The sequence below is a fragment of the Carassius auratus genome, linkage group LG28B, assembly GCF_003368295.1.
Source record: "Carassius auratus strain Wakin linkage group LG28B, ASM336829v1, whole genome shotgun sequence".
NCBI lineage: Eukaryota > Metazoa > Chordata > Actinopteri > Cypriniformes > Cyprinidae > Carassius > Carassius auratus.
Window position 1 is genome coordinate 980,193 of NC_039293.1, and position 12,113 is coordinate 992,305.

At 37.7% G+C, this 12,113-nt stretch overlaps 2 protein-coding genes across 3 annotated transcripts in view; one reads left to right on the plus strand and one right to left on the minus strand.

The window, feature by feature from the left end:
- Nucleotides 1-12,113, minus strand: part of LOC113067641 (B-cell receptor CD22) — a 69,434-nt gene that overhangs the window by 16,355 nt on the left and 40,966 nt on the right. The window contains exons 1-2 of one of the 2 annotated variants that reach the window (XM_026240017.1): nucleotides 5,537-5,590; nucleotides 5,195-5,230 (exon numbers count right to left, since the gene is read on the minus strand). The exons of the other annotated variant lie outside the window; for it this stretch is intronic. Coding sequence (XP_026095802.1) covers nucleotides 5,195-5,230; nucleotides 5,537-5,567 — 67 coding nt within the window. The 5' untranslated portion in view covers nucleotides 5,568-5,590. Of the gene's footprint in view, nucleotides 1-5,194; nucleotides 5,231-5,536; nucleotides 5,591-12,113 lie in introns of those variants that run through there. 2 annotated transcript variants of the gene reach the window in all.
- LOC113067643 (zinc finger BED domain-containing protein 4-like) lies at nucleotides 260-2,277 on the plus strand. Its single transcript, XM_026240018.1, has 3 exons — nucleotides 260-520; nucleotides 902-1,864; nucleotides 1,967-2,277. Exons 1-3 carry the CDS (start codon nucleotides 283-285, stop codon nucleotides 2,245-2,247), a joined length of 1,482 nt encoding a protein of 493 aa, XP_026095803.1. The 5' UTR covers nucleotides 260-282; the 3' UTR covers nucleotides 2,248-2,277.

Here is a 12,113-nt window from a genome sequence, read left to right on the forward strand (position 1 = left end):
TAGATATAGTGACACATTTATATAGGCTAAGTTAGATATTGACAGATAGCACAGTAGTTAGAGATATAGAATTTAGATAGATTCATATATATATAGATGATAGATTCATAGATATATAAATTTATATATAGATTCATATATTAATATATATATATAGAGAGAGAGAGAGAGAGATTCATATATATATATATATATATATATATATATATATATATATACTTTCATAAATATATAGATTCATAGATAGATAGATATATATAGACATTAATAGAATAGAGAGAAATGGAGGCTCCACAGAAGAGATGCCGTAAATCTGTGGTGTGGGAGCATTTCCATTTGGAAACCCCAAATAAAGTGAGATGTATGTATTGTGATAGGCAGCTAGCCTACTTCAACAATACATCATCCATGATGCGCCATTTGAGGAGCACTCATCCTGCCATTTTGCAGTGTGCAGAGGATGGTAACATTCCCCCTGTACCTAGGCCTGCTACTGACACTGCTGGGCCATCTAAACAAGGTATACATTGTTTGATATAATATGTACTTCATGTAACACTGTTTAGAAAGTCCATAGTTTTAAATAGACTTAGGCTTGTGTCCACCAGCCTTACAACGTAACGTCAATCTTTTCCAAAACTCCCAATCCTGTTGAAAACAGCTTCACTCTGAATATGTAAATGTAACATCTCACAAACTTAGTCACTGTATTACATAGATATTTTTATAGGCTTGAAGACAACATTTTGGTTTTCCTAATTGTTGTAATTTTATATTGTATTTGATCTGTCTTTGCACACTGAGCATAAACTTTTCCAAACTTGAAAAAGCTTTTATTTTTTTTTTAAATTTAGTTTGGTGAAAGTACTTTTAATCTTTTATCTTTATTTTCTTTTAAAAGGCAGACAGAGGGAATTGGATGAGGCTCTTGTAGACATGGTGGTAAAGGATTTGCAGCCCTTCACTATCGTGGAGGATGAGGGTTTCATGGCTTTTGTGAACAAACTTGATCCAAGCTATGTCCTCCCATCCCGGAAGGCACTTAAAACGATGGTAACCGAAAGGTACAACATTTCTAAGGAGAAGACAATGGAGGACCTAAAAAAGGCAGATTTTGTTAGCCTTACAGCTGACATGTGGTCCTCCATTAATATGGACGGATACCTTGGTGTTACTTGCCACTACATAACACCAGAGGCAAAGCTGGCAACTGTTGTACTGGGTGTAAGGAGGTTTTACCAAACACACACAGCCCAGCATCTCATGGAGGCTAAAGCTTTGCTAATGGCCGAGTGGGGAATAACCACCAAAGTTCAGTGTATGGTGACTGATAATGCATCCAACATGATCTTAAGTGCCCAGCTACTGAACCTTCGGCATGTCCCATGTTTTGCCCACAATTTAAATTTAATTGTAAAAAAGGCCCTAGATCAAACCCCACTCATCAATGGAATACGACAGAAAGCCAGAAAGATAGTGGGGTTATTTAGATCCAGCTGCAAAGCAAAGGACAAGCTTGTGGAGATGCAGGGCTTGATGGGCAGACCAGCTCTGAAACTGATGCAGGAGGTGGACACAAGATGGAACAGCACTTATGACATGTTGCAGCGCTTGTATGAGCAACGAGAGCCAGTGGGTGCAGCGCTATCAAATTTAAACAGTGATACTGCTCCGCTGACAAGTTTTGAGTATAACATTATACAAGAATCATTGTCACTACTGCAGCCTTTCAAACTCGCAACGACAGAGTTGTCAGAGGAACAGAGAGTGTCTGCTTCAAAGCTCATACCACTTTACAGGATGTTGCAGCACAAGCTATCGCAGAAAAAAGGCCAATCAGCACAGGAATCAACTGCACAATTAGGTAGGCCACAATGACCATACTACTGTATGTAATGTATTGGCCACAACTGTCATATTATTTTTTATCAATATAACCAATATGGTTTGCTTGTGTTTTGAACAGGCACACACCTGCAAGAAGGTCTGCACTCAAGATGTGGTGGGTACGAGTCATTCAGAGCCTTGGCTCTGGCTACACTGCTGGACCCAAGGTTCAAAAATGTGGGTTTTGGAAATCCTGCCAAAGCCCAGGAGGCTGAAAAGCAGATCACACTGGAGTGTGCTTCGCTGATGCGTTCAAACACAGCAACTCCTGGTAAGCAGTTTCACTCTTCATCTGACATTATGGAGTTATGTCATCTGAATAATTATGTGACTTATACTTCATATATGCTGTCAGTTTAGACTTAGTAACTAATTGTTGTTTTTACTTTCATTCAGAGCCACAGTCAACATCAGGCCCATCATCATCATCATCAACAACAACATCAACAACAGAAACCCAGGAAAGTTTATGGGAACTTTTTGATAGTCGTATCCATGAAACCCAGGCGATACACAGTGCCACAGCAGATGCCACAGTAGAAGTTAAAAAGTACCTAAAAGATGCATTTTTGCCAAGAACCCATGATCCACTAAGTTACTGGAAAGAGAGAGCTGTGATTTTTCCTCATTTGTATGTCCTTGCTAAAAAATATCTATGCATGCCAGCAACAAGTGTCCCTTGTGAGAGGATTTTTTCTAAGGCTGGAGAAATTATCAGTAAAAAAAGAAGTAGGCTAAGCCCTTCCACAGCAGAGCAATTAATATTTTTGAATAAAAATCTTTAAAAAAAAAAAAAAAAATTAGACCATTGTGGATTTATTTGTTTTATTCATTTTTCATGACCAAAATAACCTAGTTATTATTATGATATAGGATTATATAGGATATTATTATAGGATTTTAAAATATCACCACATTAACGAAAACAAAATATTTTTATTTATTTTTAAATGGCTTGTTGTCAAAGTTGTTTCAGATGACATGGGCAATTGGCCACTAGGTGTCACCGTGGAGACGGGTGTCGGTAAAGTTTCGAAGCCTCGAAACAAATACGGCACTTTGCTTCAACTGTTTCAGTGTTTCATGAAGCCTCGCTCTGCCCACCACTAGTCAGAGTTGGTAGAGCACAGTAAGGAGCGTGAAGGGGAATGAATTCCAGACAAACCGCACAGAACGAGACAGGACAACACAACACTTGATTCAGCAGGTAAGAGATGTGTCTTCAGCAGTGATCGCCTGCAATAAACTGACAACAGGTTTAGAGAAAGCGGAGGTAGAAATAGCAGGAGGAATCAGGGAAAAGGGGAAACAGGTGGAAGGATTGGGTAAGTGGGAACAGCTGGGACTAATGAATTTAAAGTGATGGTGTAGAGAAAGAGTGTGCAGGATGACCACATGAGGGGGACAGAGAAAGGAGGAACCCGGATCATGACAGATCTAGCCTAAAGTTAAACTTAACTTAACACAAAGTCTCAACTGTGGTTTTATATTTTGCCTTCAAATGGGCCTAGGTTATGCCTGCTGTGGTTGCATGTGTTTGTTGAACTAGAGAACAGTCAGGAATTATTAATTAGGAACACAACACAACACAGGTCTATGATAATAGTTGCTTAACGTCTTTATAATAAATGCATCAAATCTATCATATTTTATCCAGATAAATACTTACAGTAACTTTAAAATTTGACTATTCTACTAGGTGATTTTGGCCTTTTATCATCAGTGTCCCACATTAGGAAGCTGCAAATTTTCTCAGACGAATTGCACTAAGAGCACTAATATGTATATCATTTAATTTATGAATGTGTTACCTGCTTTTTCTCTTTTGATTTATTTAGGACGCATCCTGGGGTTTTTAAAATGGTATTGGTTGTGAATTTAATGTTTTGGTTACACACTGCAATATGTCAAAGAAATCTGAAATGCAAAAACTGTCCCACATTAGGGCAATTCACCCTATTATACACAAAAATTCTTTATAAAGTGGACTACCAGTAAAATTGAAAAAACAAATTTGGGACCAAAACTTATTCAGACTCTTAGACTTGACCATGTTTTGCTTAAGTATTTTTTCTTTAATTGCTAATGCAACCTTTTTACACCACAGACCGAACAAAAAAAAAATGCCATTGCTTGGTAATTGATCAACAAAGTATAGATAGTTGTGTAAATATTGTCATACTAACAGTTGTCTGAATTTTTGAATGATTGTACATCATTAAATAACTTTCTATCAAAGTTGTCTGATGTTATCAAGATTAATTTGTTTGACACAGTATAACTTGACACAGTTATTGTCATATTTTATCACCATTTTATGAACTATAGCAAATTAAATAACTGTGATAATTTGAGAAATGTTGAAGGTGTCTGAATAAATTTTGGTTTGACTGTATATAGAATTTTTTACAGTAAAGACTATACAGTGCTATTTTACATTTGATTATTATGGTTCTGTACCTGGACACCTACAAACCTGAAAAAACGTAAACATTGTGTAAACAGCATAGGTAAATAAATAGAACAAACATACAAAACAATTTAAACAATTTCAAACAGGGCCCACTGGTACAACCTGCACCGGGGCCCCGCAAACCCCAGATACGGCCCTGTATATATGTATGTGTATTGCCATGATTGTTCCATTAATTCACCAATTTCATTCATCATAAGTAGTAATAAGCTGAATTGCAAATAGGTAGCCAAATTCTAATACATGCAATGACTATCCATCATTACATTTTTATATTTATGTAGACTACACAATTTTTTACACCGTAATTCTTTTGTTTTTAATATTTGGCATGTTTGTGTGATGCGCATCCCTGTGTGCAATAAGCAAAGTCAGCGCGCACTGTGAACCCGCCCAGAGGTTTATTTTCTACCAACTCTTTAAATAAATAAATAAATACAATTTGCGCCATTGACTTGAGACTAGGTTTGAGTTGGTCTATGGCGCAGTCTGTTTACAGCTCCTTAAAATAGCATTGCGCCAGGAATGCACCTGAACACTCCTCTTTTTTAGACCAGCACGCCCATGGGCGCACAAATGGGTGCAATTGTATTTGCTTATTAAACGACATGGCGCTGGATGGGAAAATGCGAACGGCGTGGGACTGAAACTAGCAAACACACCTGCGCTGCACCTTGCGTCGCATTGCGCCGGGTGTATGATAGGGCCCTCAGTGTTTGAGTTTTTACTCCAGAGAAACTCCCATGCACCCCATGACTGATCCAACTCACATCTCAGAGTAACTGAGTCTCCAGTGAACAATGAACTCTGTATACATGAATCAAATTGACTCACCTTTAGTTTGTTGAGAGTGGATGTTTGAAATCAGCACTAAAACACAAAGAGAAGAAACTCATGAAATTGTAAACTCTGAACTGATCATTTGTCTATTTTATAGAGTGCATTCACTCTCACAAACAGCACTAACTGCACACTTCCTCTCTCAAAATCATCTCTCACTCTTACAGTATATCCTGGACTAGAGCCGGGCTTGAAACTCAGAGAGCAGTAATAATAATAATAATAATAATAATAATAATAATAATATAATATCCAGGAACACTGAATAATATAATTATTTACATAATATAATAGCAATTAACACCTACTGAAATACACAGAAAGAATAATACTCACAGAGCACAAGAGGAAGTTGACGGAGCCCCATACTGACTGAATGATGACAGAAAGTTAAAGAAACAGAGTGTGTGAAAGCCTCAAGACTTCCTGAAACCTGCGGTCAGATCTTAAAAAAAAAAAAAAAAAAAAAAAAAACTGGACAGATTAAAGACATACAAATGTACCTCATGGACTGTGGACTTTCTGTAGTGTAGTGGTCATCATTTTCACCTAACACACGAAAGGTCCTCGTTTCAAAACCGAGCTGAAACAAACCCCCAACTGCTCCCCGGGCGCCGCAGCATAAATGGCTGCCCACTGCTCTGTGTGTGTTTTCACAGTGTGTGTGTGTGTGTGTGTGTGTGTGCACTTTGGATTGGTTAAATGCAGAGCACGAATTCTGAGTATGGGTCACCATTCTTGGCAGTATGTCACGCCACTTTCATGTCTTAAAGATAATCAATTGATAATGTTGTTATCTTATAAAATGTTTTCAGAAAATGTCAGACTTTTATATAGGAATGCTGTTATGAGTCGGTCAGTATTAAACTGAAAATGTATTTTGAAAGTTCTGCTCAGGTGATTTAGCATTAAAACAAATGTAATGATTATGATTGCAGTTTATGAACCCAAGTGCCTTTCTTAGTTAAGTATTTGATGCCTGTTTTTACAAACACTTTTAATGTGTTTTTATTCAATAAAATGTGTATCTTAATCTATGGCTTGTCTTGAACAACAGCTCAGTATCTGTAGTCTTGTGAGCCTTAAATACAAGATAACAGTAACATCAGAACAACAGAAAGTAAAAATTCATAGTCCAGTAAGTTCTCCTGGACCCACTTTATTTTAAGTGGCCTTAACTACTATGTACTTACATTTTAATTAATAATTTAGTACAATGTACTTATTGTGTACATACATGTTTTTACATTGTACTTATATAAAAAAATGACATGTAATTACATCTGTATTTAATTTCTGTAATTACATTTATAATTACACTGTTGACCCATACTTTACACCTTATCCCACCCTTAAACTTACCCATACCTCCAACCCTCTCCCTAACCTTACCCCATCCCACCTCAATAGCAGCAAAAGTGTTTTACAATGCAATATGAACACAATAAGTACATTGTACTTATTTTTTATGTAAGTACATAGTAGTTAAGGCCACCTAATATAAAAGTGGGACCGTTCTCCTAATTTCAGTAATCACTGAAACACAGTAAACATTACTGTTTAAGATTCACTAAAAACAACCTTCTCATAAGAGTCATTTGTTCAGTAATTGTATTACAGTTATCGCATTTTATAATTTTATATTTATATAAATTATTTACATTAAAATGAACCGACTCAAGTCATTTGTTGGAGAATCAGGCTAAACTGGTCACTGTATGTTTCACACTTTTGACTGAGTAGTGACACAGTCAGTAAAAACTGTTATTCATTTCTTTATTTTTTCTTATAAACATTTTTAGAAAGATGTGCCTATATCAGACATGCCTCAATATTTAACTGCAAGACTAAGGTGAAAGAGGAAGTGTGTCTAGAAAGAAAAAGTTTGCTTTACTAAAACACATTTCTCTTATATCAGTCATACACTGAACAAAATTATAAACACAAGTGTGGTATTATTGTGGCCAGCCTACGGCACACCTGTGCAATAATCATGCAGTCTAATCAGCATCTCGATATGCAACACCTGTGATGTGGATGAATTATTTTGGCAAATGTGAAGTGCTCACTAACACAGATTTAGACAGATTTGTGAACAATATTTTGAAAATGCAAATTAAATCAAAAGTTTGGTTTCCTTGTTTATTCTGTATTCTTTTTTAGCCTGTGTTGGCATTTGACACAAATATTTCGATTTGACAGTTGCATTCAGATTCTGGTGTTGTTTTGGTGAATTCTTTTCACCTCTCCCCTTGAAAAACTTGACACATCCTGAAACACAGACAGCAATATGTCAGTGCAATCAATCAGTTGTGATTCTACACATGAGCTGGCAAGACACCGAATTGTTAGCTAATTTGCTAACAAATCTTGCAGTATCCACATTATTTCAGTGTTGAGAAACAGGAAGTAGAACGCCCCTGGTGACTGATATTTAAACTGCCTCCTCTCAACATATTGAATTCAAAATAGTGATGGGAAGTTCAGATCATTTTACCGACTCTGACCTTGAGTCTCCTTCAGCTCTTTATTCAATCTTTATTCTAGTCATTTTGTTCATTTTAGCAAATATAATTAAAATATTAGGTTTTACTTCCCTAACGTCTACTATTACTGTACTTATGCAAATCTTGATCACATTACAAACAATACAAAACTATAACAAATGTGTGTGGATATTATTACTATTATTATTATTTTTATTATTTTTGTCTTTATGATTTTAAATGCACAGCCTTAATGTTTTAATGGTTGAATTGTTTAATAATAATAATAATAATAATAATAATAATATAAAGACTGCATAAAAGGTTTTAACCTATCGTTCATTCTTTTGTCATGTGACGTGACAGCATTGCATAGAGAAATTAATTTGCAAGCTTCCTTACAAATGGTGCATAGTCATTATTATTATAGTTATCATTATTATAATTATTATTTACTCTTACAGTTACTGCATTTCTGGTCTCAAATTGTAGCTTTTTACTTCTTACAGTTTATAAATGTATGAATTTCTTTCATTATGGTTATTTTCTATACACTGAATGCAGAGGTGGAAAGTAACGAATTACATTTACTCGTGTTACTGTAATTGAGTAGTTTTTTCATGTACTTCTACTTTTTAGAGTAGTTTTTAAAATCTGTAATTTTACTTTTACTTAAGTATGTTTTGTTTTAGGTTTTGTACCTTGCTACATTTTAAATCATACCCATTACTGAGTAAAAAAAAAAAAAAAGGGAAGGGGAAAATTGTGCCCGATTGATTGATGGGTGAGAGAACAAATGCACTAAAATCACAAGAATGATGGGGACGGACAAAACAGATGATGCAGACCCATCTGAAAGCGAAATGCCATCAATTTGTCATCAAGCAAACCCCTGGCCATATTTAAGCGATCACTCACTTCGACTTCAAGGCAACAGCTTTATTATGCAGTGTAAGCTGTGTTTGTGTACTGAACTGGCAGCTTATAAAAACTCAACATCAAACCTGCGCAAGCATGTTGAGGTAAGTTAATATTACCTGTATCTTTAGTTTACACAATTGTTGAACTGTTGCATTGCATCAGTGCCGGACATTTTCAATGTTGTGCAGCAAGAGGGTCGGTGATTAATAGGGAGGGCAAAATTGTTGTTGCACAATTAAGCTAGCGCTATTTCCAGCGTCATGATTTAAGTGTCATATGAAATAAAATGAAAACTGTTATATTTTAGAGTAGATTTGCTGATGTTGCATTACATTTAAACATGACTGTATAACATTACAACATTACTGTTTTGATTCGTCACTGTAGAGTTGTTTAGCAGCAGACAGGAGTCATCCTCCAAGATGTGCCCCTTATCAGAGCAGTTAAGGATGGTGTCCAAAAGCTCTTTGGTGGGATGATGCAAGACCCTGAACTGATTGCTGCCGCAATCCTTCTGCCAAAGTTCAAGAACAACTGGACTGAGAGGGGTGAAATCATAGAAGCAGGTATGATTTCATTGTTTTATATCATAGTGTAATCAGTTGGTAATTTAAATCCCAGTTTTGTCTACTTTGTTACTACTCAATAATAGTGTTGTAAGTGTAGTAATATTAATCTTTGTAGTTTCTGCATTGACAGAAATATATTTATTATGCATTGTTCTGTGGTGTCACTCAACAGGTCTGGTCTATGTGAGACAACATCTTGACCAGATGGCAGAGGCAGCTGTGCAGCAAGTCGGGCAACATTCATCAGATGAAGATGATTTCTTCTCTTCCATGAAGTCCAGAAGGTCACAAGGTACAGGGGAGCTAGATGGGAACCTTGCTTGTATCTCAACCAAATGGATCCGATGAACTCATTTCCACGCATCAAAAACCTTTCTCTCAAACGTAACACTGGTCTTCCTGCCTCAGCCGCCTGTGAGCGTCTCTTCAGCTGTGCTTGACTGTTGTTCACTGCAAAGCAGGCAAGGATGAACTCTGCTAACTTTGAAAATCAACTTCTGCTCAAACTTAACAAAAGGTTCATATAGTAAGGATGAACACACAAATACACTGTAAAGATATACAGAAGGGCAGGGAAACATAAACAATTATTTTTTAAATACTTGGAAGGTCCCTGACCCAATTTAGATTTAAAGTTTTGTAGTACAACTCATTTGTATTTAGGAAAAGGATGCTCTACTAAATTCAGTTCACAGCAATATTCATTGGTTGTATTGTTTAAAATGTTTTATGGCATGATCTGCAAATAAATTACTCATATCTGCGTAAATAATTTGAATGTTTTATATTTTTATTTATTTTATTACATTTTTATTATTGCACTTTAATTTGTAAAGGTGTTCCTTCAATTAAAACTAGTTTGAGATTTATATCCCCTTGTCTTTTTTGAACTACACTAGAATCCCCCACCGTACCCACGCTGTTAAAAAGTTACTTGGTAATTCTTACTCTGAGTACATTTTTAATGAGGTACTTTTAATTTTACTTGAGTAGATTTTTAGACTGGTAACTTTACTTGTACTTTAGTAACATTTTACTGAAGTAGCAGTACTTTTACTTGAGTACAAAATTTTAATACTCTTTCCACCTCTTGTTGTAACAAAGGTAATAAAAGAGTTGGTTATCATTATTATTAAGTCTCTTTCGGGCTCAGACAGCATAGGTTAAAGCTTATGGGTCTGTAATGTGATAAAGAAATGACTCAAACTTGAAAGACTCATGAGATGATCTAATCAATTCTCTTTACGCCTCAGACTGCACTGACTGAAACAGATGAACTAGACTAATTCCAGTACAGAACCTTTAGAATTTTGAGCATGCACAACTGAACTAATCGCTCACTGAGCCGACTTGTTTTTCCCGAGTCACATTAAAGGTTTGTTCAAAATGAACGATTCGTTTAAATTTTGGTTTAATTTTTTTTAAGTGTTTTGTTTTCCCATTTGTTTCTTCCTGCTCATATGGAGGAATGAGCAAGGTTCACTGCCGTGGCTCAGGCAAGCCTTTACCCGATTGTCCACTTGAGGGCATTTGTCACTCGCCCTAACCTGCTCCCTCGAGGGTGAAACCCTTGTGATGCTGTTCTGGCTCGGGATGATGTACCATCAGCCGAAGGAGCTCCCAGACACCACCAACCTCGACTGGAAGCAGCCAGTCATCCGGTGTCTGGAGAGTCTCTGAACCCGATCTGAAACCCCTCCATTAGCTGGTCTGATGTCAAGCCCGCCGGTTGCAGCTCACACAAGCTTGCCATCTGCCCAATTCACCTGTAACCAAGGGAGAAAGATGAGGAGGAAAAGACTGTTCACAGCCCTTATCCTAGCCCCAGAGCTCACCCCAGTGGCGGCTCCTCAAACGGTCCTTGCCAAGTAATTCCCCTGTTATACAGCTGGCTCTGTTTGTCTTGGGCCTGTAACAAATTCTCCACAGAGAGCCGCCCCAAAGTGTGCACTGCTTCTGGATATCATGTTGCATAATCCACAATGACTAATGCAAAACGATGTCCTCGTGCTGATCGCTCTAATGGCCCGATGAGGTCCATGCCAATTCTCTCTAAGGGGACCTGCATTAATGGGAGTGGGGCACAAAGGCACTTTTGGGGTGGCCGGTGGGTTTACCAACTGACATTCACGACAAGCCGCGCACCACCTGCGCACATTCTTGTGAATGCCCGGCAATGGGTCATGAGGCGATTTGGTGTCGTTCCTTGTCCTAAATGACCAGCCATTGGATTAGAATGAGCCGCCTGAAAAAGCATTTCCCGGCAGCTCCTAGGAACTAATAACTGGGTTGTATCTTCTTTTGTCTGAGAGTCTTGGGTCACTCGATACAACCTATCTTTAATTATTGCAAAATATGGATAGGTAAGAGGCTGTCCAGGATGGAGAGGCTGACCGTCGATGGTCCTGACCTGTTCAAATGCACGTTTCAGCGTCTCATCCTGAGACTGCTCCAGGGGAAAATCATTGCACTCCGAGAGAATAATTCTCTCGATTTTGCTCTGTTCCCCTGAGGCAGTACTCAGTGGTCCCGGTTCAGTCTCTCCCACCAGCACTCTCGCATCCCCCTCTGGAGCATTCTTTCCCTAAGAGGCATGCGTGCATAAAGCCCCCAATAATTCTTTAAACGCTGGCCAATTCGTCCCCAAAATTAACGGATGCTGGAGGTGCAGATTAACTGCCACCTCAACACTATGGTTTTGTCCCCTAAATTTGATAACGACTGGCAAAATAGGATACTCAACCACATCCCCGTGTACACACCATACTTTAACCATGTGGCTCTTATCCAATGCCCCGGATTGTATCAAACTTTGATGGATTGAGGTTTGGTTACATCCTGAATCCATCAATGCCTGATAGGTACCCCCCGGGGCGGGACTTGAGGGGGGCTGGGCGGATGGCACCTGGGTAAAGGGACAGGTCGAGAGAGAGAAGG